Below are 24,805 nucleotides of genomic sequence, written 5' to 3'. Positions count from 1 at the left end.
CAGCTGATTACACAGCACTGGAAGAGAAAGGATAGGCTGATGCTGCCCTTGCATAAATTCTTAATTTTTTAAAAGACGTTCTCCCTTAGGACTAGTTTTCAAACTCTGAATAGCTTTAACAGACTCATATTTGAAAGAAGACATCAATGGTCTTATAAACAGACTTATTTTTAAGAATTATACAATTACGGGCAACATAGGGTAGTTTCTCCCATAGCACAAATACAGATCCACATGTCACTTCGCAGAGGTTAACATAAGGTTGTCAGATGTAAGTGTTATGGAGGAATTCTTAATCCTTTGCTGGACTATAAAGTGATTTTTTTCACAAATAGTTTCTTGCTATTCAGAACTAGAGCATGTTGCTGAACTGCATGCTAATAAACACAAGGCAGATGTATATTGTCAGATGAGTTCTCTTGCAGGCAAACAAAAAAACCCAGGCCATGGCCTGAGCAGTCATGTAGAAAAACAATCATCAAACAAAAAAAAATTTCTGGAGGTATAATGAAGGGAGGCGCACAAGGGAATCCTGCGTGGATGATTTACCTGATTCTGACTTGTCCAATGATCATAATCATTCAGGTTTTGTTACGTTGACCAGGCATGCTCTACGAAGTGTAAACCTGACTAAATGACAGTTTGTCAAAATCCATGGGAAAGACAAAAAATACATATTGGTTTCTATGCTAGAATTCTCCCTGCTCCCATGAATGTCATTAAGAAACTCATGAATGTCTTCGAATACCATCTGTGGGAAGTTTTATCTTCCACCTGTGACTGAAAAGGGAGACATCATCAAAATTATTTATCACTGAAAGAAAAGTAGCTGTAATGTTGGAGGTGAAGCAGACAAATATGGTGAACAACATGTATCTTCCCATTGTCCTTCATCTTGTGAAGCATTTATAGACAGATAAAAACTGGTATGCAGAATGGTATCAACTTGTTTTGGCATTTACATTTACTTTGTCCAGGGGAAAATTACCCCATTACATAGTGAGGCAATGGGGAATCACTTGCAGAAACTCACTGGTATTTCCTTTCATGTAAAATCCCATCCAGCTATAGATTACCTAGACTGTCCCTGGATAAGATGGGGTTAGACGTCTGTGCCTACAGTTGCAGAAATCTCTTTGTTGGGATAATTCCTGACTCAAGCAGAATTTTCTTACTACTTAATTCCGTGATTCAAACCCAACTCAGAGGAAATAGCAGAGGGCACCCAACATGCGCAGAGCGAGCAGGGAAGAAAAGCTGCTCCATGCCAGGAAACATGTCGCTTGTTTCAACACTGGACACGGGAACAGCCACTTTTGGTATTTGTAATAGTGTTTAGTGGCTCTTGATTGCAGGCGAAGTCTGTTGGCTAAACACCCTGATTTTCCAAAGATCTCATCATTTGTACTCAGAGTTTTCAGTCTTTTCCTTGGCTCTTTTACTACTGTCAAGCAAACCTGCAAGAACTGAGTGTATGGGAAATGGGACCAAAAAGGTGTTGTATCGCAGCACTGTATCTTATTAGGAAAAACTCTAGAGGAATGCTTATATTGAATATCCATTTATGTACCTCCACAGTATTAAAGAGGCATGTGACTGCTGATGAGCTCTTGATGCCTGGAGCCCCATACGTAAGAAAAACTTTTACGGTACGTCTCCAGTACTTTTCTTTACTTTTTGCATGTTATCCAAACAGACGTTTTCTGATGGGATAATTAGAGCTTATCTGCATTTGCTCAGGTTTGTACTTTAAAATCCCATACTCCATTATCTGTACTTCCACACATTTCAGGTCTCTGATTCTGCACTTTTTTATCCTGTCTTTATGCCAATGTAGTACTGCTGACTTAAATGGAGTGTAAAATTACATGAAGCCAGTAACATTTGTGTTATACGAACTCTTTGTGCTCCCGGTAATGCTTGCACTGCAGGAGTAGATTACCCACCCAAACTGAAGTTTTCTACTTAAGTCTTCCTAGACTATGGTGGGACAGAAATCTTGATTCATATACACTATTAGAGAAAGTCTTTCTATAAAGATATTTTTGAACCTAGTCATTGGAAGCATTGCTTTTTACAGCCTCCTAGTTCAACAAAAGAAGTTAATTAAAAGCAAGAGGAATCTTTTGGATAGAGCCTTTCCCATGAGTGATACAACAGCCTGTACACAATGTCCTTTACTATGTGCTTGAAGTATAGAGATGCTGAAATTATGTTTTGAATTGATCATTCATCATACAAATTAATTTAGATGTTACCCCCTTGAATCTCACCAAGCTGCCCGAAGGTAATCACGTCCTTCTTTTCTCTTTCCAGATTGTCGGTGATGCGGTGGGCTGGGGCTTTGTGGTGCGGGGGAGCAAGCCCTGCCACATCCAGGCTGTGGACCCCAGCGGGCCAGCAGCTGCAGCTGGGATGAAGGTGGGTTTTCAAAACTGGACAATTTACTGGGGTTATTTGTGCTGCTCAGTGAAGGTCTTGGGCTGCCTGTACTTGGGGAGGGAGAGGTGCTTTTGTTTCCAGGCTTGAGGATTGTCTCAGTTTCAGGCATTTGTACACCATAAGTTCTGGTGCCTTTCAATCCCCTCCTGTTTCTTTTCTTCTGTTCTTGAGATTCTTCAAGTCCCTTTTTCACATTAAATTCATTTATCCTTTCCAAGTTGCTTTCTTGATCTTTTTCCCTTTTTTGGGTATTTTTGTTGGTTGATTGGTTGGCTGGTTTTGGTGACTGGGGTTTTTTTGTGGGTTTGTGGTGGGTTTTTTTTTTTGTTATTTTCTCTGCAATTTCTCTCCAGCTCTGCACAATTTTAGCCTCCCTCCTCTGAGCTTTGCAATTTATGTGGTTGTTGGTATGCAGCTTCCGGACCTGGCCTGTATAGAAGTCATAGAGGTCATAGAATCATTTAGCTTGGAAAAGACCTTTAAGATAATTGAGTCCAACTGTTAAGCTAGCACTGCCAAGTCCACCAAAGAGGACTTGGAAAGACAGTAGCAAGGGGCAAAGTCAAACATACCTATTCAAAGTCAAGCTAGCATAACCCATTGTTCACAGTAAAGCAGTTAAGATTTGAGATGTTTTGGAATGAGGAATGTGTGGTACTTTCATATTTCATAAAGAGTTTAAATACTTTCATACATGATTTAAGAACAAATAAATACAAATTCCATGTGAAGGCTTTTGTACTGCTAATTCAGAGCCCATTGACTTACCTGCGGGTTTGGATCAACGTCCTGCATATATCTGAATTACTCACTCTCTTGTACAGTGGGAAAAATAAAAGCAAAGCATTATGCCAAGTACAGATAAAAGCAAGTAAGAGAAACTCACTGCTACATCTACTCCAGTGTCCAGGCTGGGCCAGACACAAAGATTAAATGATCAGCTTGTGTCATGTTTTATTGTATGGTAACAACACACATTAAGGTTTCAGATGTATTCCACATGCAGCCCAGTTCGATGCGAATTTTGTCCTGCCTTCCAGTTTATTTCCCTTTCCCATCACACTCACCTCAGCTGTCTCTCACCCATAATTCACACCCACGAAGCTGGAGGCAGTGTGCATTGCCACGACTTGAGATGTGCGTCCTGCCCATCGCACAATGCCAGACCTGCCATGGCACCCTCCTTAGCAAAAGTGCTGCAGGAGTTTCTTCTCTCTGGCTTCTGGGTTTTTTCATGACACTTTTAAGAATGTCTTTGAAACATTTGCTTGTTCTGAGTGCAGGCAGGCAAACCCCTGGGAAGGGGAGTGGCAGCTGCAGAGCCTGTTGGTGCAGGCAGCGCCCTGACACATCCTGCTGCAGATGGCTTGATTCCTGAGGGAGCTGGAATTTTGTATATGCTTTATACAATACCTAAATATAATATACAGTTAAAATTTTCATATGAAGAGTATAATTTTTGAAAAGTAATCCTGCCTAAAATTTAAAGGGCTTAAATTTAAAAATAATTAATTTATTCATGTGTATGTTTTAGATACTGAACTTGGGAGTTTAGTACTTTACAACATCTTTTAACCTCCTAATATAGAGCTAGCAGTAAAGTAGTTCTATTCTGAAACCTGACTCGTAAAAATAACACTGTGGCATCATATGTATGATCTTACAGATTTCACTTATGAACACAACAGCTTAGAACTGAATATACTGGACATTTGGTTTGTTTTTACTTACGGTTTCATGATGACAGCCATGCAGCTACTTACTAGGACATTTCAGCTAAGCTGGGTTCCTTCATATTTCACCGCTGAAACTGGTTTTGTGTACCAAATTATGTCCTTGTGTCTTCCATTCATGCTCTCCACATGCTTATGGTCTCTGATGGGTTTACAGAGGTTTACCCGAACCATTCAAGATATAAGAATGTAAAATAGTCTGCTGTCCTGAGGGGAGCAAACAGTATTTTAATGAGTAAAAGTGGGATATATTGCCTTGAATTTGCACAAAGGACGTAGCTGATTATTTGCAAAGGTGCTATCTTTATATAAAATTGCTTTTCAGACCAGAATTGCACATAAAACATTATGGCCATGTATTAGTAGAGTCCCTGTTTAGACACCAAAATTGACGCTCCATTTTCAGAAACACTGAATACCTTTAGCCCCTGGTGAAGAAAAGCCAGTTTTCTTTGAAAATAAGGGGTTTTGTTGAGGTGTTCCCATGGCAATAGGTATGTAAATTATAGTGCAGTATTTGAAAATTTTTTAAATCTTGTCACTTAATCCATCTGTTTACAGAACTCTTCAATCTGGCAAACTTAAAGGAATCGTGTGACAGGCTTTAGATGACAGGTCCTTGAAAATAAACCTTCCCCTGTGTGGAAGCTGCAGGAGGAGCACTTCAAAAATAGACTACTGTGCACGGTAACTTCTGGTGGGCTGGTGCAAGAGGCTTTTGTCTGCCAGTGTTGCTCTGAGCACTACACCAAAGAAGCGCTAACAAGGAAAGTTGGCTATGATGAAAAGGGCAAGAATTTGAAGAAGAGCCAAGACTTGGTGTTGCAGTTTGTAGAAAAGTTCTTGGCAGTAGCAGCAGGGTTTTTCCTCCTAAGGAGATGTACCCAGTGTAATCGTTTTTGGAAGTGTCTTTATTTGTAAAGCTTGTGATTTTGCACTTATCTCTCTTGGAGAGCACTATATTCCTGTCTTTGCATTACACTGGACAAATTGTTGAGAGAGGGCTGCTGCCTACAATCTCATTGTAGGACCTCACTTTGTGCACTTAAAACTCTATTGTGTATTATATAAAGCAGTAAACACTGCACGTTCAACATACCTGAAGGGCTTTGTGGTGTCTTGCTTTCAGTCTGACCTTGGCTGGGTTCCTGGCCTGCTCCAAAGCACTGTGAATTGGGAGTCTCAGTAGAAATCTCAATGAGCTTGGGACAGAGCTCTGACCATACACAGTGGCTGTGTGGTGGTCACGGCGGTGGGTGACCGGGATGCACGGGTCTCCGTCACACACTTCTGGGGGAATTTTCAGACCATTTAATTCCAAGAAAATCCCTACTAACGTGGTCTGCTGAAGAGGTGTGAGAGGGTATAATGGTTTTGGCTTTAAGTCTTGATACCTCTTCTGGGGCTGGTAAATAGGATTACCATTTACAATCTGAGGTTTCAGGTATGAAGCTGAGCAAAGAGTTTAATAAATATCTTGTCAATTAGCTTTACTGAAGTATTTTTAGACCTGGTTTTTTGAAGGGTGGTTGCCTGTGACAGTGTTGTGAAGAGCGTGGTTGCTGTAAGCGCATTACCAAGTGGTTGCTGGAGGCAACGTGGGGCTATGAAAGGAGTCAGTGTTGCAATGCATACTTCTAAGTTATTTGCAGCTCTGTTTTGCTGCATGCTGTTGTCAGCAGTGGAAGACAGGAACAGCAGGATTTTGAAGTTCCCAGGTTGCTTTAATATTCGGTATCGACTGGTTGCAAAATTCAGGTCTCTCTGGATGACACTGCTAAATATTGCCAGTTTTTGTCAGGAAAACTCTTTTCCCCCTTTTTTCAGTGTTTTATTCGGTACGTTAATTTCTGGTTTTAAGGTACAAGTATTCTTTGAAAAGTTACACAGCTTGACTTCAAATTAGTGACTTAAATTATGCATCACACATTGTTATTATTATTGAAACAAAGCGTGAAAAAATGAGCAGACCTAGCTTAGTAAGAGGCTTGTGAAAGAGACAAATTAATCACTCATTTTACTGATTATCTGTTTTTCCCTTTGGCTGAAGAAATCAGTGCCCAGCTCTAACCTTTGCAGAATGCTAAAAAGTATGTCTCCTTAAGCTGATTATGAGCAAATTAGTATTCATAGCTGTAGCTGTTACACCTAAGGTTCTTGTGTCGTACAAATTGCCAATGGCCACTCAAGCTTTTCTACCCTATTCTAGTTCTTCTTCATTTCAGTTAGTAGCAGGGAGTTTGGGGGACTGCACATGGTCACTGGAACCAATCACTTCTGTTTTGAGCTCTGCTTGGAGATTACAGTATACAGCCACGATCATTTCAGCGTGATTCTGCTCTCCTGCTCTTTAGAAGCTGGCACAGGAAGGAGGTCAGCCTCATAAATTTTCTGCCTGTGCCATCGTCTTCTACATTCACAAATGATTATTTCAGGTCTGTGTTCTCAAATGGTTTCACTAGCAGAATAAGAGCCAAATCTCGAGTGTAACTGAGTAGCCACCGTGGAGCAGATTGCTGTCAGGTCCATCAAGGTCATCAAGCTCAGTCTGCCTGCAACCAAAGGAACACTGCTCCTATCTGGTTATTACACAGAGTCCAAATACTGCCACAGTCACAAAATGTTACATGCTTGTAACATAAAGGACTAAAAGCTATACATTATAAGGTGCCAAGTGGGGGGAAAACCAACCCCAAAGCATTTGATATCAGAGGAATTGACAATGCCTTCGATTTCTGCAATAGGAAGACATTTGAAGTGTGAAATTCTCGGGAGGTTGAATGTACCCCATGATGGAGAGGAACGCAAAACCTACTCCATGGTCCTTGCCAATCTGACCTCAAAACTGGTCATTGCTTAACTGTTTGACAAGCAAGATAAACCAGTCTAAGAATCTTTAAAAAAAAAAAACAATTTCCCCAAGCCATTTATGGCTGTGGCCAATCTCCAGTGTTTTACAGGTTAGTGGGAAAAACAGAGAAGCTTGGACATCATAAGTGAGCAACTTAACTCCTGAAGGCAGCCTAGCAAGAGCTTGGAGATCAAGATTTATATTGTATAGATGAGGCACAACAAACATGCCTCCATTTAAGCCTCTCCATGAAGCTTAAAGGGAAGATCCTTCAGTGTTTGCTGCTGGAACTCTAACCCATTAAAGCACTGGGGAGATGCTTCAGTGCTAATTGAAGGTATCCGAATGGTTCTTTCACTATCTCATGTGACTGAGCTTTAAATGAGAAGACGGAGTAGGTTTGGATAAATATTTATACTGTGCACTAGCATATGGTGTTGTTGAAGCAGATGCAACTCAGTCTTAGAATTCTTATCTTATACCAACATGTTACTGATTGTAGAAAAGCATAAATTACACGAGATGCCATCTGTTTTCAATTACAGCATGAAAACACTGAGGCAGGTTGGTATTTTCCTTTATCTGTTTTATCAGCTTGCTGCTGAATTTGATAATTACATTAGAGCGAATTCAGAATTAATGTATTTGGTAATGTGAACACTCAAAAAATGTCACTGACAAACTGCTTTCATAGCTTGTCCATAAATAGAGAAGCAGCACAGCTAAATGCGCATAGCCCTGCCTGCGATGAATGCCACTACTGTAGGGCTCAAATATAGATGTATATTTAAGTTTCAAATATGTCTCTGTAAGTAAGTGTCTCGTTTTCTGGTAGTATTTAATTATAAACTATAACATAAAGGTCCATTCTCCCCCATTGAAATGTGGAAGCTGTAAGCAAGCATCTATGACTTTAGAGAAATCTAATTTTAAGAAATCAGATTTGGTATTTTACCATAAAATCAAGTCTGGTTTTACAAAACCAAAGAAAATTCAAACAAGTTGTAGCTCTGTCTTTCACTTTACGCAGCTGTAACCAGAACCTCAGATGTGCTGCTATCCATCACAGAGACTGGAGAGAGTGAGCTGAGGCAGGTAGCCATTAGCCTTGAACATCTTGTAAGTCATGCTCAGGAAGAGTGGTTGTCACATGAGGATGTGTTAAGAGCATAGTAAGAACATAATGGTCAACAGTGTGGATGCTATTTGTTTTTTTCATTTGATCTTTAGTAGAAATCTTTCTAAAAGACTCCAAATAAAAATTTAGTAGGGCAGCTGTGTTAGTTACATGATGATTCAACAGAAGTTGGAAGAGATCAAATATTTGTGAATGTGAAAATACTCAACTCTGCCATCGACATGAAAAATGGATTAGTGGTTAGTTGTGCTTGACAGCTCTTTAACAGCATGTATAGCAGTCACCATATTTTCCCGATTGATGCATGAATCTGTTCCTGGGTATTCCTACTCTGTGCCTGCCTCCTCTTTTGGGTCTGAGGTCATCATTTGCTCAAGGAGTTTGCTGGTGAGCTGCGGTGCTGCCTCCCTTAACTGTCCCAAAGTTTCCATTTCTGGTGGGTATGTTTAATTAACCTCAATGAGTACTTCCCAAATTTTTTAGAGTGAGGCCTGTTACCACTTTTTAATAGGTTGGAGCTACCCTAAAACCCTGGTGATCTAACCATACTGGGATTATTGCCATCAAAATTATGATAGTAACATATTTCTGTGAGTACTGGGCAGCAGGCTGAATCGCACCCATCTCCTCTTGTCTCAGAGTTTTGCGAATTCAGCCCTCTCACCAACTAGGGGCTTCTCATACTGAAGGAAAACGTGATTTTGGGAGCTGCATTGTGTGTCACTGCCAAAACTTTGTCTGGTTGCCAAAAGGAGACAAGGTTTGGCAAATCTCTCCTTTGCTTTCATTACAGAATACTACTAGTGCAACAACAGAGTCCTTATGGCCTTGATCATCCTTTGCATTAGCACAGTGTCTCTGGGTTGACGGAAATCATTAAAAGCTTTCTCAGCAGTCCCCCTTTCCCCTCATCACTGGAAATCCCAGTGCAGCATTAGATGAGCTGCAAATCAGTCTCTCTTCTGCCCCTATGCTGCACCAGCTACTCAGCCTGCTTTATTCCTCTCCCGTGGTAGAAGCCCTATCATTGTTGGACCTCTCTGAGTGACAGGAGGCTATCTTGGAGACACTGTACCACTGACCTGCTGGTGGGACCTGCCCTATGGTGGCCGCAGGGAAGCCTCAATTTGGATTTGGATTCTCTTCTTTACCCTGTCACAAACTCCGTGCAACTATGCTGACTGTTTTCCTACCAAAGTATATATTCTTGTAAAGTGCTGTGGGATTAGACAGATGGAAGATGCCAATAAATCTGACATAATCAAAGAGTTTGATGAGTAAATCTATTTTCATACCAGTACAAATTAATAAAACTGCAGGTTTGCTAAAGTTTCCTTGTGTTTCCTGGGGCATATGGTCTAGGTTTCCCAGCCTCAGAGCAACACGTAGATCCTAATTTACAGACTGGTCCTACCAGACCCTGTGCAGCAATGTTACATCAGCACAGGCTCCACTGAGTTTCTAAATTCAGTCTGTACAACTGTCTGCTTGCTAAGCCATCCTCCTCCTCCTGACAAGGAATTTGTGTTTGCATTAACTCCAAATACCTTCTTTGTAACATACCACCCTGACGTCCCTGTCCAGGTTGCAACTGTTCTGGGAGTGGAGGCTTTCTATTCCCAGTGCCACCAAACTCCAGTCTCTGCTAGTCTTTACCAAAATTCTCCTCTGTTTTTCTCTGTTTTCCACTAATAAGCCATTAGATTCTAAATATGATGTTCTGGCTCTTTTAAAGCCATGATAAAGCTCCCATGGTCTTCAGGCATGTCAGAATTTCATTGTACATACCTGCTTTTTTTGGTGGATCTCCATTTGTCTGCTTGTTTCCTTGGTTTGCCGTGCTTCCTTCTCTACATAATTGTTTAAGGATCAGTTTGTTTTAAAGACCTCTTTTCTGAAGCCCCAGTACTTCTGTTGAAGTTGTTTTGGATGGTTAAGTGAACTCCACCCTTGTGCAGACACCTCTGAGTGCATAGTCACCACCAAGCAGATGGGGTGCAGGACTGCACTTGCTTCAATGGACCATGGGCTTCTGTTTTTCTGAGTCAGTGGACATAAAAATCTCTCAAAAAAATCAGCCAGCTTTATATTGGACTAGAGACTAGGCACTTGCTGTGACTGTCAGGGACTGTTATATGATAAAGAAATCAAAACTCTGTGTGTGAAAAGTCACTCCCCCGAAGTATAGAAAATGTGGGAAAGATCCACTCCCATGCAGATGGGCAGCACAGTGCTCAAACGTCACTCCAGCAGGATGTAAACCACAAACTACACACATGAAAGAAAACACAAAATTTCTTTTTAAAATTTCAGTCCCATTTTTGAACAACAGGACCCATGTTAGTCACTATGGAAGAGGAGTTAAGGTAGTGGGAATTCTTACATAAAATATAAACGGAGTGGGTTTAGCTTTTTGAGCATAAATTTCACGTTTAATAGTGAATTTCTTTCTTTTTTCCCCCTAAACTTATAGGATACAGGTTTAGCAAGGTTTTACTTGCTTATTCCAGACCTAAATTTTGGCCTGCAGAAAGGGTATAACATTTCCAATAACTGTGGTTTTTTCTAAAGACTCTTTTAACAGAGAGAGTGTTTTACCAGGCAATAAAATAACTTTTTTTTTTCTTCTTTACAACAACTGAAGCCTTATGCAAATACAGAAAGTTTCATAATACCTCAGAGCTCACTCTTCTGTATTTACAGCAGTGTAGTTGACATTAGAACTGACTTTGTTTGTGGGCCAGTCACCTAAAATGCTGTTGGGCAACAAGTGACCTTCTGTACTTGTGTCTCTGCGCTGGCTCCTTCTCATCAGTAGCAAGTACAATTCAGAAAAAAAAATTGCCTGCAGGTTTGTAATTGGAGGTCAGTGGGTTTTTTAAATTTGGTCACACCATTTTAATAAAAAGTTGGTTTAAGAATTCTTTTGCAGTAAGTGGTGTTTTATGGCAGGATAACCCAGATATCTGAACACCCTGCATTTATGAAAGTGCTTTCTTGATTGTTTCTGAAGTCTTACAGCTGTAGCCATTCAGAAGGAGAGAAAGCAGTCTTGGTTTCAGCTGCACTGTAAAACAGGGCCGTGCTTGTGTTTTGATACAGCTTCCAAATTCCAGCGTGGTCTATAGCCCATTGAACGGTGAGATTTAATGCCAGCCGGAACAGCTGGGGTCTTACCCTTGCTTGAGCTTTCTTAGGCTATTGCAGCTCACTCTTAGGTAGTCCAGGCTCTCTAAAGAGAGGACTGTCGTCTGAAAAACGTATCCCACTGCTGGATTGCTGCAGAATGGCTGAAACCTTAAAAAGAATATCCCAAGTGTCTATATTAGAGGCCAGTACAGCAAAATGCTAGCATTTTGAACTGCTTTTGCTCTCAACTGAGGATTAAAAGCATTTTGTATTATTAGGTTAGTTGCAATATCCATTTCACTTGAACCCTTGAAGGGTGCCTCAGATGCTGTTGGGTTTACAGCATCGCAGCTACCGCAGCGCTCTGCACCGAGCGCTCTGGGGATGCTGCTGCTCCCTGGCTGCCTACTTTGCAGACCCTTCCCTGCACTTTTCTGTGTCTTTTCTTGTTGCTGCTCAAGACGCAAGCTGGCTTCCTTTCATGATATAAGCAAATGATTCGGGAAACATGTTGCATTAAAGCCAAGGCTCTGTTTAGCTAGTCAAACACATGGTAAAACAATTGCACTTTTGTCTGTGCAAACAGAGCGCAGCTGTTTGTCTCAAATGGCGCAGACCGTTCCTGTTTGTTACAGTCTTGATACCAGAGGGTGCTGAGGGTGCCCTGCATAGATCTGACTGCCCTTGTAACTCCCTTTTTTGGGCTGGTTTAGGGACTATTTAGGGTCCCTAATTTGGGCCGTAAACGAACTACATTTACTTAGTTTAGCCTAATTATATTTGATCTGGTAAGTACACTGACTTATAGTTTTTAAGTTCTTTATTCATTATGTGTGTTTTTCTTTTAGCAACTCTAGTTTAGGTATAGGTATACCAAGAAAAAAATACTAAAAGGTCAAGCATAAAGACATTATTTCTAAGCTAAGACTCCATGTTCTTCTGCGACTGATGCAGTATTTCACCTAGGGCCACCTTTAGCCATTCGAGTTATTTATCATTTTCAGAGCTGTTCTGTGGTAGGTATCAAATTGCAGTATACAATAAAAATGGTTATAAAGTTAGGCATATAGTCACGGGTTTGCTTTCCTGACGTGGCCCAGCCCAGCTCAGCTTTACCTGTGGGTATTTCTCACTGGGACTCAGATTAAGTCAGTCATTTTACACACCAATTCCCAATTAGGGCCATGAGAAGCAGTGACCTATATTTCCCTATTCCCTGTTTACGGAAGGTTTGCATTTCAGGGTATTGGGTCCTTACTGTTATTACCCTCCAGGTATCTATAGATAGCTTTAATTTACCTACATGAGTACTTCCCATTTGCCATGTCGGCGTTTGTCTGACTGCTCGATCTGTTGGGAAAACTCTGCCGCTGCAGAGCCGAGACTTGTGTGCAGACCAAAAGCCGCCCGCCCCCAAAACAAGAATTGTTCTCATGGGCTATTAGGTCAGCTCTTTTCCCCCTCTATTTGTGGATTTTGCACAGCAATGGTTTCATTCTATTCCCAGTGACAAAAAAAAGACTGAAATTCCCATTGATTCCTGCCAGCAGTGGGGAGAGAGGGAAGGAGAGACTATCTGAATCTATAGAGAGGCCCTCTGAGAATCTATTACTTAATTTTATATTTTGTGACTCATTATATTATGTTATAAAATATATATTATTTTATTGGATGTATTTATTAGCTTTTTATATTATGTAGGTTTTGTATTATGATGTTTAATTTTTTTTCAGTTAAAGACCAATAAATCTGTAATACTATAGAAAATTCCGCTCCTTTTTTAAAAAAAAAGTATGTAATGAATGTATGCAATGAAAGCATGTAATGAAGCCTTGCTCAGACAAACCAACCAGACCAGACCACAGCCACAGATCAAGACAGAGACCCAGAATTACACGCTTATATTTGTAATTCTGTAAATGGAGTTGGTTTTCTCTGCTATGCGTTGGATCATGCTCTGCTGGTACCCAGCTTCTAGCCCACCGGTGGGACAGTGAGCCAGCTTAACTCTGGTGTAAATGCTGAACAAGAAATGCATCCCTCTAGAGAGAAAATCCTGTGTTTATGCAAGACCTGGATACTTGCCTACTCCCACACCACCCACTCTACAGCCAATTACACATTTGCTAGAGGTATTTACAGAGCTGAACACACAGCTGCAATTTATTCTGTTTCATCCAGTAACCTCAATTATGTAGAAAAGGACATTGCATGATTTTTTAACCTTCTGGCAACATGCAGTAGGTTTTGAATTGTTAGGTTTCAGCTTTGATTTACTAATCCTAGCAAGATTGCATGAATTCATAACAAAAAAAAAAGTAGAAACCTAACTGGAAACATACCTTTTAGGACCTCTGATTTTCATCTCTTTTCCTCATTCCAGCATGACAATGTAAAGCTTAGCAGAGTGGGAGCAAATACTTCAGTGCTCCCTGTGTTTGCTTTTATTTAGGAGCTTAATCTTGTGTCTTAGGCTCTTCTGTGGCAGCATGTTCAGCATTTCTGTGGCCTGGGCTCTTTGCTGAGCACTGGGATTCCTCTGCTTTATGGCTATGGGTTACCTATTAAAATAGAAGAGCCCCTTTATCAGCATAAATGCATGTTGTGTGTAGGGGAATGAAAGAAGTTGAGCACTGAGCCTTCCCTCCTCCACTGTTGTTCTCCTGCCTTGGATTTCTCTGCACTTCTTCCTTCTATCCAAACATCCATCTTGCCATTGATTTCACTAGGACTTCAAGTGATCTGAAAACTTAAGCTACGGTTTACTGTTATAAGTGTAAGCTGCTGCCAGAAAGGTTGATCCTATCTTCACCTCCTTTTCACCTCCCTCTTTCCCTTTGCCTCCAACCAGATATGTATCTATTGCCTTCTTCCTCCAACCATGCCAGGCACATCAGGGAACTTATTTTGCCTGGAGACAAGTCCTTTCATTTATTTATTTTTGCTGGCACCAGATTAAAAGGGAGTGGTGCCGGCTTTGGTGCATTAGTCCCCACAGCCAGCACAAAGGGACAGGGAGTGCAGGCACCAAGTCCTGTTACGAACGCTCCACCCCTTTGGAAGAAGTTTGATATCCAGATCCACAGAGTCCTTGGCAATTCAGGCTGAGGGTATCCCTTTCTGCTGGCAGAAAGGGCTGTGGAGTCCCAGATCAGTCCCAGATCAGGTTACTGCTCCAGGTTTTAATAAACAGACCTTTTTTTACCACGTTCTTTTAAAAGTGAGATTCGTTCTTTACATCCTAAGGAGAGGGAAACCTCATTCTCTGGTGTTGTCACGAAGGGTTTTTTGTACAAACCCATGGCATGGTGTGTGAGGTAGAAGGTGATGACGTGGTAATTAGCTCGGAAGATTGATTAGAGACATCTAACAATGAGCAGGGCAAACCTGTGTGGTTACCCACTTGTAAAGAGCTCCTTTTTAAATGGTAACTGCAATAAAAAGTAGAAACAGCGTAATTTTTTGCACCTCTGTGACAAAGTAGCAGCCTTAGATGGGAATAAGAGTTACTTTCACTCATTTCTCGACTCCATCATATTTCATATTTAAATTAGATTTTAAAAAATGACACCTTGATTTCCATCTGTTTCTTGAGAGTGCAGTGGTGCTCGGGAGGTGGGAATGGGAGTAGCGGTTCCCGGCATCCCCAGATGAGCATGTCGGGGGGAAATCCCATTGGAAGCATAACTCTTCCTTGAAAATGTTGGAAGCTTGGCTGTCCCCTTCCTCCTTGCTGAAGGCTGGAAAGCTGTGTTTCAGATGTTACATTCTTGTAGCACCTGATCCTTCTCCAAATTTTGCTGAAATCTGTTAGCAGGACAAGAAAAGCCAAAGCAGATATATTGCCTTTTAAGCAAGCAATGGTAAAGAATATCTTTTATTTGCTTTTTCGTTCTCGGTTTCAGCAGTTCAGTAACCTTCACAGGTGAGAGCTGTGGTCATACCACAGGAATCAGCCAGTAAGTTTTGTATCTCAGAACTGGCCCAGAGTTTTAAAAAGTATCTATAGCGTGTGAAGAGCTTGGTTTGTTGGGTATTCTGCTTAAGACATCTCCAGGTAACTGACAATTGCAAAATGTTAATCCTTCAGCCCCAACTTGCATGGGTGTCTGTAAAGAAGGGTTCTTACTGACAGCACGGCCTGGTATTTAATAGAAATCAGGATCTCACAGGTCTCTCATACAGATTACACAGAGAAAATAGGTGGTTTTCTAACCACACGTGAAGAACCTTTCCTCTGGAAGATCACAGTGTGTGTCAGAATACCATAATGGAAAAATTGTAAGCTTGAGCTATTCAATCTGGCCAGCTGATCCTTGTCCCTGCAGGATTAGTAGGACATGAAAAAAGCATTTATTTGTAATTATTGAGGGTATCTCTGTAACAGAAATGTAAGCAGGCTGTTTCTGCAGTGACTTTCATTTTAATTTTCATTAGCGAGAAGAAAAGCAAAAAGACTAACATTGGACTGTTCTTCTTGAAATAGTTACATTGTCAATGCTGGTATCAATTTTATTCTGTAAAATTGTCAAAATACACTTTTCTTTAGACAGCTCTGAAAGAAATTATGCTTAGAGGCTTTTATTTTACGTCTTAGGAAAATTGGTGAAGAACTTTCCAGGACTGAAAATAACTCCTATATTTGCCTGAATTCATAATTTCTCTTTGATGTTAAAAAGGTTTTAAAAAAAAGACCAAAAAGAAACCAATACATTTTTCCACGTATTTTGGGAATGGCTTGTCTTAAAGTTATCTGTGTGACTTTGGCATCCCATGAGATGACAAGAAGCAATAATAGTCAAGGGACCATGTCATAAACTATCCAATATGTAAACCAGTGTGCATACAAATTATGAACAGAGCAAAGGGTTAAATCCAGTCTGTCTCATGGTGGATGACTGAGCCAGCCCTAATTTGCACACAGCTTTCCCAACAACTGCTTGTTTCTGTGCAATGTGCTAATAACTTTTGAAGTACCTTGGTTTCAAAAGAATCCGCTTTGCAGCAAGGCACGGCTGCGGTTTGAGCTGCCAGCTGCTAGAAATCTGTTTCAGATCTGTGCAGAGTCCAGGGGTGAAATCCTGGCTGCTCTGGAGCAAAAAATTAGTGCAAGGCTGGATTTCATTCTTACTCTCCAGCGTTTTCTAAGATTTTCCTTCATGCAGTTGCCACATGTACAGTAATTTTCAATGGAAATTATTTGGTGGCAATGTGTTCAGCATCTCTTTATGCTGTTAGCATCTGATGCGAGAACACCTATAAGTGTCAAACAGCCTATGAAAACCTTGCTGTTTGGTTGTCCTTGGTGCTGTTGGAGGAGAAAACTCAAGTGTGCTGGTAGAGACTGTGCTTTGCAGTCTTAGACCCTGAATGGTCCCTTTACTGCCCAGATAATTGGGTAAAATATCAGTACTACCGAAAATCAGTGCTTTTACCACTATCATTAATGTCTCATTGCATAATCTAGCTTTGTATTCAGGAATTTCAAGCCTGCGTTCTGTTTGGTAACATTGATTTCTTTGGTACCTATTTGATCTGTATTTGTAAGAGCGTTTATACTCTCTTGAAGATAAGTTAGCAAAAAAACCAACAGCAGAGTGGATTCTGACACTGATCCTGACACTGAAATGTAAATGATAAATCCATTGAGAATTAAAGCCTTAACCCACAGCCGCTGAAATGGGGTGCATAGATTTGCTGCCATAGAGAAGGGCAGTCCCCCAGCCACGCTGCCTCCTGTATGCTGGCACGGGCATTTGAGTTCCTCTTCATCTCAACCTTTTTTTAAAATTTATGTCAAATTAAAGTAACTGTGTAATCATGGTCTTATCCTACTGCTTTGAGATCTGTTATCTGTTGACTCTGCATAGCTGTTACTTGCTTCATGACCAGTGATGAACGGTTGCACTCACTGCATCTGTAAATTTAAATGCTTTTTTAGGGCTGTTCTAAAGGACTTTGCAGTCATTACTGAAGCCAAAATCTGCAGTGGGAATTTCCAGCTCTTCACGATCTTTCACAACACCCTTCTAAAAAGTGTGCGTAGAAGAAGAAAGGAAATTTTTAAAGGATTTTTAAAAATATATTACATTGGAAAAAGTCCAGCAAGCAAGGCCTCCTCCACAAGGACAGGTGACTGCAGCGCAGACAGCACCTGAATAACCAAAGACCTAGACTAACTACCTAGCCTCAAATAATATTCCTGTAGCATTCATAAACATTAAGGTCATCCTGAGACAGAACACTAAGTAAGAATGTAGGTACACAATGTTTTTGTTCAATAATTGGCTTTAAGGTAGTTGTGCCATGCTTGCAGCCAGTCTCTGATATCCCTTGGGTGCATCCCGCAGTCATCCTCACCGCAGGCCCTGATCAACACCGGCTCAGCCATCTGGCCCTGGTGCAAGCAGCCCTCTGCGAGGGAGCGGGGCTTGGGTTTGGCTGGCAGGCAGTTCTCCCAGCAGGAAAATCAGGGGGTGTGGATGTACATGTCCAGGGCAGCTTGGCAAGACCGAGGAGGGGCCGGCAGCCAAAGCTTGCCGTGGAGGGAAGAGGAACAACCAGTGAGGGGGAGGAAGGGTTGTACAGCTGCAAGGACAGCACAATCCTATTTTTGGTCATTAAATGTTATGTTAACTAATTCTAATTCCTCTTCTTCCCACCTTCAGTTTTATGATAAATGGCATGATAAGTGGCATGAGAAGTCTTTGCTAACTTCTTTAAGTGATGGAGTCCCAGATCCTTTCTGTTCAAATGTAAGCCCAAAGTTGAAGTTTTCCTTTTCATGGGAACACCTGGAATTGGTTAAATCTTCTATATGTGCCAGTGAAAACCTGCAGAAAGACAGAGGTGCCTTTTCTGCTGTCCCTACTTCTGTGGGCTGCTGTATGCCAGGGTGAGACATTCAAATACGTAACAATAAATGTTTATTACTGTAACATTTAAATATTTGAAATTAACTAAGGGAGTCTTTTCATTTCAGTGTTACTTTATTTAACTGTTATTGCTTCTGTGGTTTTTAGATCGCCACATCCTGACCAACAAAATGGGCGGAATTTGTTCTGGGCTTTGTCATTTCTTGAAGTCTGAGGGATAAAAATGGATGCTTATCTCCTGTCAAGCTCCTTGGAGAGCTATGAGGAAATGAGCAATAAAAGGCTCTTTGAGGCTCTTTTAACTTTAGTTTATTATCTATTATAGTTACTGATGTGTGGAAACCATCAGAGAAATTTTACATGTTTACAGTTACAAAGCCCTTAACGTCTGTAGCTGTGAGCTGAGCACTTACAGCTTTTTGAAATGTGTTTTTATAAATGTAACATTAAATCATCATGATTTTGTAAACCTGTCCTGCGATAATAAGATATGGGTTGATGCACTCAGTCAGGGCTGGTTTGTGGGTACTCACTTGCTCTCACTCATTTTGTAACTCCACCAAGAGAGCAATGCACGATGTTGACTTGTTTGGGGCAGGACTGATGATGGCCAAAATGCACGAAGCAGTGCTGCATTTCATTTCCCCTTGCTGGCTGGTGCTCTGGTTGGAAAACTGAGGTGGGGAGAACAAAACAGGGTGAGTCGAGGGCACTCAGCATACCGAAGGACTCAGGACTGTGAAAACCTCTCTCCCCTCATCAGGACTGGAGGACACAGCAAATGGCTTTACATTTCTTTATCCCTCAGGGATCGAGATCTGGAACTTGCAGAGACTCAGCCCTTGGGGGCACTAGCCAAGCGATGGCCATATAGAAAGCTTTCTGCTCCCAGGGCGACTAGCTGTTTGTTATCATCTCCTGCTTCTCACAGCTCTTTCCATGCAATTTGAGGAAAGTACTCTGTGCCTTCTCTTCCTCTCTGTATTTGTCCTCTCATCTGGCTTGGGTGGACTTTTTGCATCTAATCCTACCCACTAGAAATGGTGAAACTAATAAGCCATTTGGATCCAGTGCAAAGGACAGCATGCAGGGGACTGTTCTCAGCCTGTATGTGTTGCTGATTAATAGTACTCGCAAGGGCATACATTAAAACAAACACAGGGAGAATGCAGACATGTCAACTCCTGTCTTCTGCATAAGAAATTCACTCTTGGCATCCAGATTGCTGATCACTACTGTGGTGCCTGTACCATCTGCATTTACACCATTGCAGCCCCGGTGGGAGTGGCTGGCTGGTCTGGAAATTCTGTTCCTCTGCCAGGGATGTTCCCCGGAGGCCCCTGAATGCCCCTGACATGATCTGGCATGCAGATTTATCTGTCGCTTGCATGCCTGTCCCAGGCCAAATATGAGTCCCATGCAATGGGATTCCAGTAACCCAAGAAGTCAGAATATGCAGCAGTAAAACAAACGTCAGCCATTCAACTTCCAAAAACTGCATTAAGCCAGAGGAGACAATGTTATTTCTGCAGGTCTGTTTTAAATCAACCCAAATATTATTCTGGAGCCAGAGCTATAATTCAGTAAAACTTGATACAATCTTGGAGAGCCATAGAAAGCATTAGGAAATACTGCTGGGAGTTGAGAGACATATAGATACTGCAAAAATCTGCATTTTAAGCTAAATAAATAGACATGCCTCTTAAATACTAATTGAGGTGCACTGCAGAGATGGGTTACATTTTCAACCAAAATCCTTAGAATTCAGAAGGCTTTGTCTGCATGTAAAAGCTGAACCGTTTTGCTAATGTTACTTGAAGCTGAAATATAGCATATGAATGTACAGCAAAGGCACATCCATACTGCCATGGAAGTTGGCTAGGAGGTATTGCTGACTGTGATACTTTGATGAGCTTTTAGGCTACCAGTAAGGCTGACTTCCAGGATCTTCAGCTCTGCAGAGGAGTTCTGAGTTTGAAGGGGTAAGGTGCAAGAGAGAGGTCTGCCCTCCCTTCAGGGGCTGCTGCTGTTTCTGCACAGAGGCTCTAAGGAGCAAGGATTGAAATAAGCAGTTGCATTTTTGATTAAATGTTACATTTTAGTATTGGCTTTGTTTCCTCTATAATTTTCCTTAAATGCAACATCGATAGCTACATTCTGTACATTTTGCACAAATATTAATTTAGTTTCTCCACACGTTTTACTTGAGAGGGAAGGTAGCAGATGCACAAAAGTTAAATGGCTTGGCTTGCAAGAAGATCTGGTTTAGAGCTAGCAATGGAAGACACCAGAGCTGTTTCCCATCTCTCTGCAATCATTTCTGTCTTGTGTTTCTGCCTAAATAGGAAAGGTGAAAATATAAAATAAAGTGTGAAAATTTCTAGTGATACTCACCGCATAGCTTCTTTCATACAACCTCAAGATCACTTACAAGTAAGGTAACCTTCTGGTGAATGTATTGTTTTCATTGAAACATCAGGATGAAATTATTGTTGCTTTAGGTTCCATATTTTTATCATTAAAAACACAGACCTAGACACTACATATTTTCAGCCTTTTTACCAAATACTGTAATATTATGATTAGATACAGAGAAGGCTTAATATTTTTGAGGAATCAGTATTGTTATCTTTTTTTTCCTCATCAGTGTTTTACAATGTTGATGTGAGTTATTCACTGATTAACTCTTTTAAGACATACAGTGGCATTGGTTTGCATATTACTATCAAGACTTTTTGGACAGAAATTGGCCTCTGATGATACAAGACTTTCAACGTTTGAATTTGTTATGGCTTTTAAAAACAAAATATTAGCATATTTGAAATTAATTAATGAGCCATACTTGCTGAAGAAAACCAAAAACTGTTCACATAAAAAGTAAAAAGAACTAGATCTGTGTAGGAATATCTCCTGAAATGGCAGTGACATTTTAATCCATCCTAGTACTGACTTCATCTTCCATCCTTTGGGTTCATGTTGTACCAGTGGATGTTCTGGCACTAAGTCATCATCCAGGCCTTGCCCTGAGCCTGGAAACACGGTGGATATTTTTACTGTAGCTACCAAGAGCTGTTGAAAGTAGTTTCTATGGAAGTGTTTAAGACAAACTAAGGATAACAGGCTCTTTGCAATGGCCAGAGCTGTCTCATCCCATGTTATTTGCAAAGCACCACTGATACCAGAAAACATCATTGTTATAAGAAAAATATTGTTATAAGAAAAAACGATTGATGTAGGACTTCAAAATTCTACAGATTTGAAAGTTGAAGTGACATTTTAAAAATTTTACGGAAAATTAACTTGACAGATTAATTCTAAGGAATGTGTTTTTCTTAAGAGTGCTGAATGAGCTGGTATGAAGCGTTCTAGAGGTTTTGCATGCCCAGGAGTTGATAGTACCTCTGTGTAAATAACGTTACCAAAAAAATCTGCTGCTTGCTTTTCTCCTCAGGTTTGCCAATTTGTCGTCTCTGTCAACGGCCTCAATGTCCTCCACGTGGACTACAGGACAGTGAGCAACCTCATCCTGACAGGCCCTCGAACGATTGTGATGGAAGTGATGGAAGAAATAGAGTCCTGAGAAGGAAAAAAACCTCTTGCTGGACATTTTTGTGAGAGAAATAGCGACGACCGTGGAGCGGCATGACACAAGGAGGCAGGACATTGCTGTGTGTCTAAATAGATATGGTTTTGCTTTTAGGGGAGGGGGGAGTCTCTTTCATTTAACAATAATAGCACTGGTGATTATGCTAAGAAGTGAACAATTGATACCAGCATATTCTCACTAGGGACTTTTCTTTGCCTGATGGAGACATGGTTAAGGCCTTTAGGTTGTCTGTCGAGCCATGTCTACATCGGTTAGAATGGCTTCCCACCTAAAAGGCCGTGCAGACTTCCTCACAGGCTGCCGCTGGATCAAAGCGCTTCAGGAGATGAAAGAACCAAATACTGTGGGGTCAGGATGTCACAGATGGTTTGCATGACATATTTATGTTGGTAAACATCCTCCTGGTGTCCAGCTTTGTCCCAGGAGCATGTGCTGCTGCAGTTGCTCTCTCCTTGGGCCGAGGGACAGCTGACTAAATGCTGGCTTGATTGCAATCAAACACAAATGAACTGCAAATGCATGAAAAAAATTGTGTTAATTCTCTGTAGGAAATACTCTGGTATGAATGTTTGGGTTTGACCAATTGGGTCGAACGTTTCAGTTTGATCAAATGGGTCAAATGTTTGGTTTTGACAGATTTTTCTAGAATGAAAAATGTAAGACCATGAAAATGGAAAAGCATGCAGTCCTTTTGCAAAATCTGGCCTTTGAAAATTTGTTTATATTCCTACACACTGGTTTAGGTGCTCAAATATAAAGCCTTGATATTTTTTGTTCCTTTTATGTAAAGGAAAGGTGTCTCCGTCTTGTCATTTATCACTTTGCAAAATTTTAGACACCTTTATTCCTAGAAGAAGATAATTTGGTAGGTTGAAGTGGGAAAATCACAGTCTTAGCATTAGCAGTGGTACATCTAGATGCTCCAGCAGAGAGCTTCAATTGAACTTCAAATTGAAGCAATGTACTTGAATGTACATTAAGCTTGTCAGCACTTTCCAATCATCAAATGTTTTGCAAACTACAGACTTGCCACGAGTTGCATTTGACACTATTACTAATAAAACATTGTATTTAACTGACTCTTTGTCAAACAGTAGGATTTCTTCACTGATGAATTCATGAAACAAATCTTTCCTAAAAATGTATATACAAATGCCCTATTCTGCTGAGTTAGGTGACTCCTCAGCTCGATGGTAGTTGGATTGCACGGGTTTTCTTTGATATTTGAACTGAATACATACATCTTTGTCCACAAAATTATAAATATATATTGCAGACTTTCTCTGCTGTCTAAAATTTTCAATTAAAGCTTGACTTTCTATATAAGCATACCACAAATCCTTCAATTATGGGGTGGGGAAAGTATTTTTTCCTCAAATAATTTTGGAATATATTTTATATTAAAAATTGTTCTCACTAAATACATTGCGCTTGCAGTATGTTTTTCACTCACTTGACTACTTTTACATCAGAGGTACATCAAGTCTTCAAAATCACACATGCCTGCAGCTTTGTAGGTAGAAGTCCATGTATTCTTTGGTTCTGATACAGCATATCCCTGGTGGATTTTTCACCATGAAAACTTCTCATATTCCACTAATAGGCAGCAGGGCAGGGAGGTATAAGACGGCAACTGCTAACCTGATGCTAGCCAGGCACAAAAGTGTCTGGAAGACTCTTCCAAAGTGCCATTTAATATGATGGTTGTTTATCCCTCTTCTACCCCAAAAAATGTTGGTACACATATATAACCCATAGCAGATTATGTTCTAGAAGTCATCTAAGGTAAATTGTTCAGAACTTAATGTTATATGAGACTATAACAACTGTTGATGGTATCCACTAAGAACAGTTGGAATAAATCGTGTTGTCCCAGAAATGTGTCAGTATGCTACAGGTTTTTGATTTTGTGAATCCAGAAATGCTTCCCCAAATTCTTCTGTTTTCTTTTCTCTTTTGCCTGGGTTGTTTTGGTGACTTAGTTGGTAGGTATTTTGTGCGGCTTTAAAATATAAATTCTACATGTTATGCTAGGTTAAACATTAAAAATGTCAAGAATTTTCTTAGCAAAATGCTAATGATTCTCTCTAATGCCATCGTGGATTCTACTGTCTTACATCTCTTGCCTTAGTTAATATTCTGCTACAAGTTCCTGTAGCTTACAGATAATTAAGAAACTGGGTCAGAATTTAGCTTAATAATGCATTACAGAGTGCACTTTAGACTTGAGCAAAAAGAGTGGGGATGGGGGCAGGGAGAAATCTGTGCATATCATTATGTTACAGATTGGAGATGGCATTTTCATTTGCAAGATACATTAGTCTATCACAATTTGAGCACCATTATTTGCCTGCTGTTTAATGGGGATTTCTATATTGTGTTCTCATCTTGATTTGCAATCCGGAATTTAATTAATTCTTTCCCTCTTCAGTGTGACAAAGGTATTCAAATTATCTCTGCAGTGAAACTTTTGTATTTTGGAAAAAAGGATGCAAAGTTAACAATTAAGCTATGAAATGTATAATTTCCAATTAAATTGCAGCTTGTCTGCACATAGTGATACACACCCTCCACGACATCCCATAGGAGTCCCTGTCAAACTCTCATGCACTTCAGAGGGCATAGAATTTTGAATATAACAGAGCACCTTGGTTCCTGCAAAGTACCAGGGGAAATGTAAGATTATTCACAGAAGTGAGGCATTTCAAGGTATGCATGAATATAACAGCGTGGACTGACGCAAGAAACCAGAGAGGAAAAAACCTTTGGCATCAGCAGTAATAACTTCATTAGAAAGACAGGCATTTTTGTAAGATTCACTCTCTATGTGATCGCATTTTTGTTACTATAGATCTTGTGAGATCCTCTAATAAATCTTTATACAACATCTTCAAGGAACATAATAGTTAATTAAATTCAAGTAGCAGTTAAGCTAATTGGAGCCTTAATTCAGTGCCATATTTCTCCTATTTTTCTTCTGTCATATTTCCTTCAAGATACATACCTTTGATTACCTTTATCAAGATCAAA

The 24,805-nt window shown here is 40.4% G+C and overlaps 1 protein-coding gene and 1 long non-coding RNA gene across 5 annotated transcripts in view; one reads left to right on the top strand and one right to left on the bottom strand.

Moving 5' to 3' along the window:
• DEPTOR (DEP domain containing MTOR interacting protein) overlaps positions 1-23,198 on the top strand; it is a 74,774-nt gene extending 51,576 nt beyond the window's left edge. For 3 of the 4 annotated variants that reach the window (XM_064442177.1, XM_064442175.1, XM_064442178.1), the window contains 3 exons: positions 1,579-1,649; positions 2,317-2,421; positions 21,620-23,198. In XM_064442177.1, coding sequence (XP_064298247.1) covers positions 1,579-1,649; positions 2,317-2,421; positions 21,620-21,748 — 305 coding nt within the window. In that variant the 3' untranslated portion in view covers positions 21,749-23,198. Of the gene's footprint in view, positions 1-1,578; positions 1,650-2,316; positions 2,422-4,736; positions 5,211-21,619 lie in introns of those variants that run through there. The other variant, XM_064442174.1, reaches the window with a different exon arrangement.
• LOC135311855 (uncharacterized) lies at positions 2,417-4,336 on the bottom strand. The gene is made up of 3 exons (XR_010371391.1): positions 4,206-4,336; positions 3,211-3,257; positions 2,417-2,871 (listed from the first exon to the last, which is right to left on the bottom strand). It is a non-coding gene; the product is annotated as an uncharacterized LOC135311855 (long non-coding RNA).
• Positions 23,199-24,805: the final 1,607 nt, after the last annotated feature.

Source organism: Phalacrocorax carbo, chromosome 2 (genome assembly GCF_963921805.1).
Source record: "Phalacrocorax carbo chromosome 2, bPhaCar2.1, whole genome shotgun sequence".
Classification (NCBI taxonomy): Eukaryota; Metazoa; Chordata; class Aves; order Suliformes; family Phalacrocoracidae; genus Phalacrocorax; species Phalacrocorax carbo.
The sequence above is the reverse complement of the archived record's forward strand: the minus strand, read 5'-3'. Positions and strand labels throughout refer to the sequence as shown.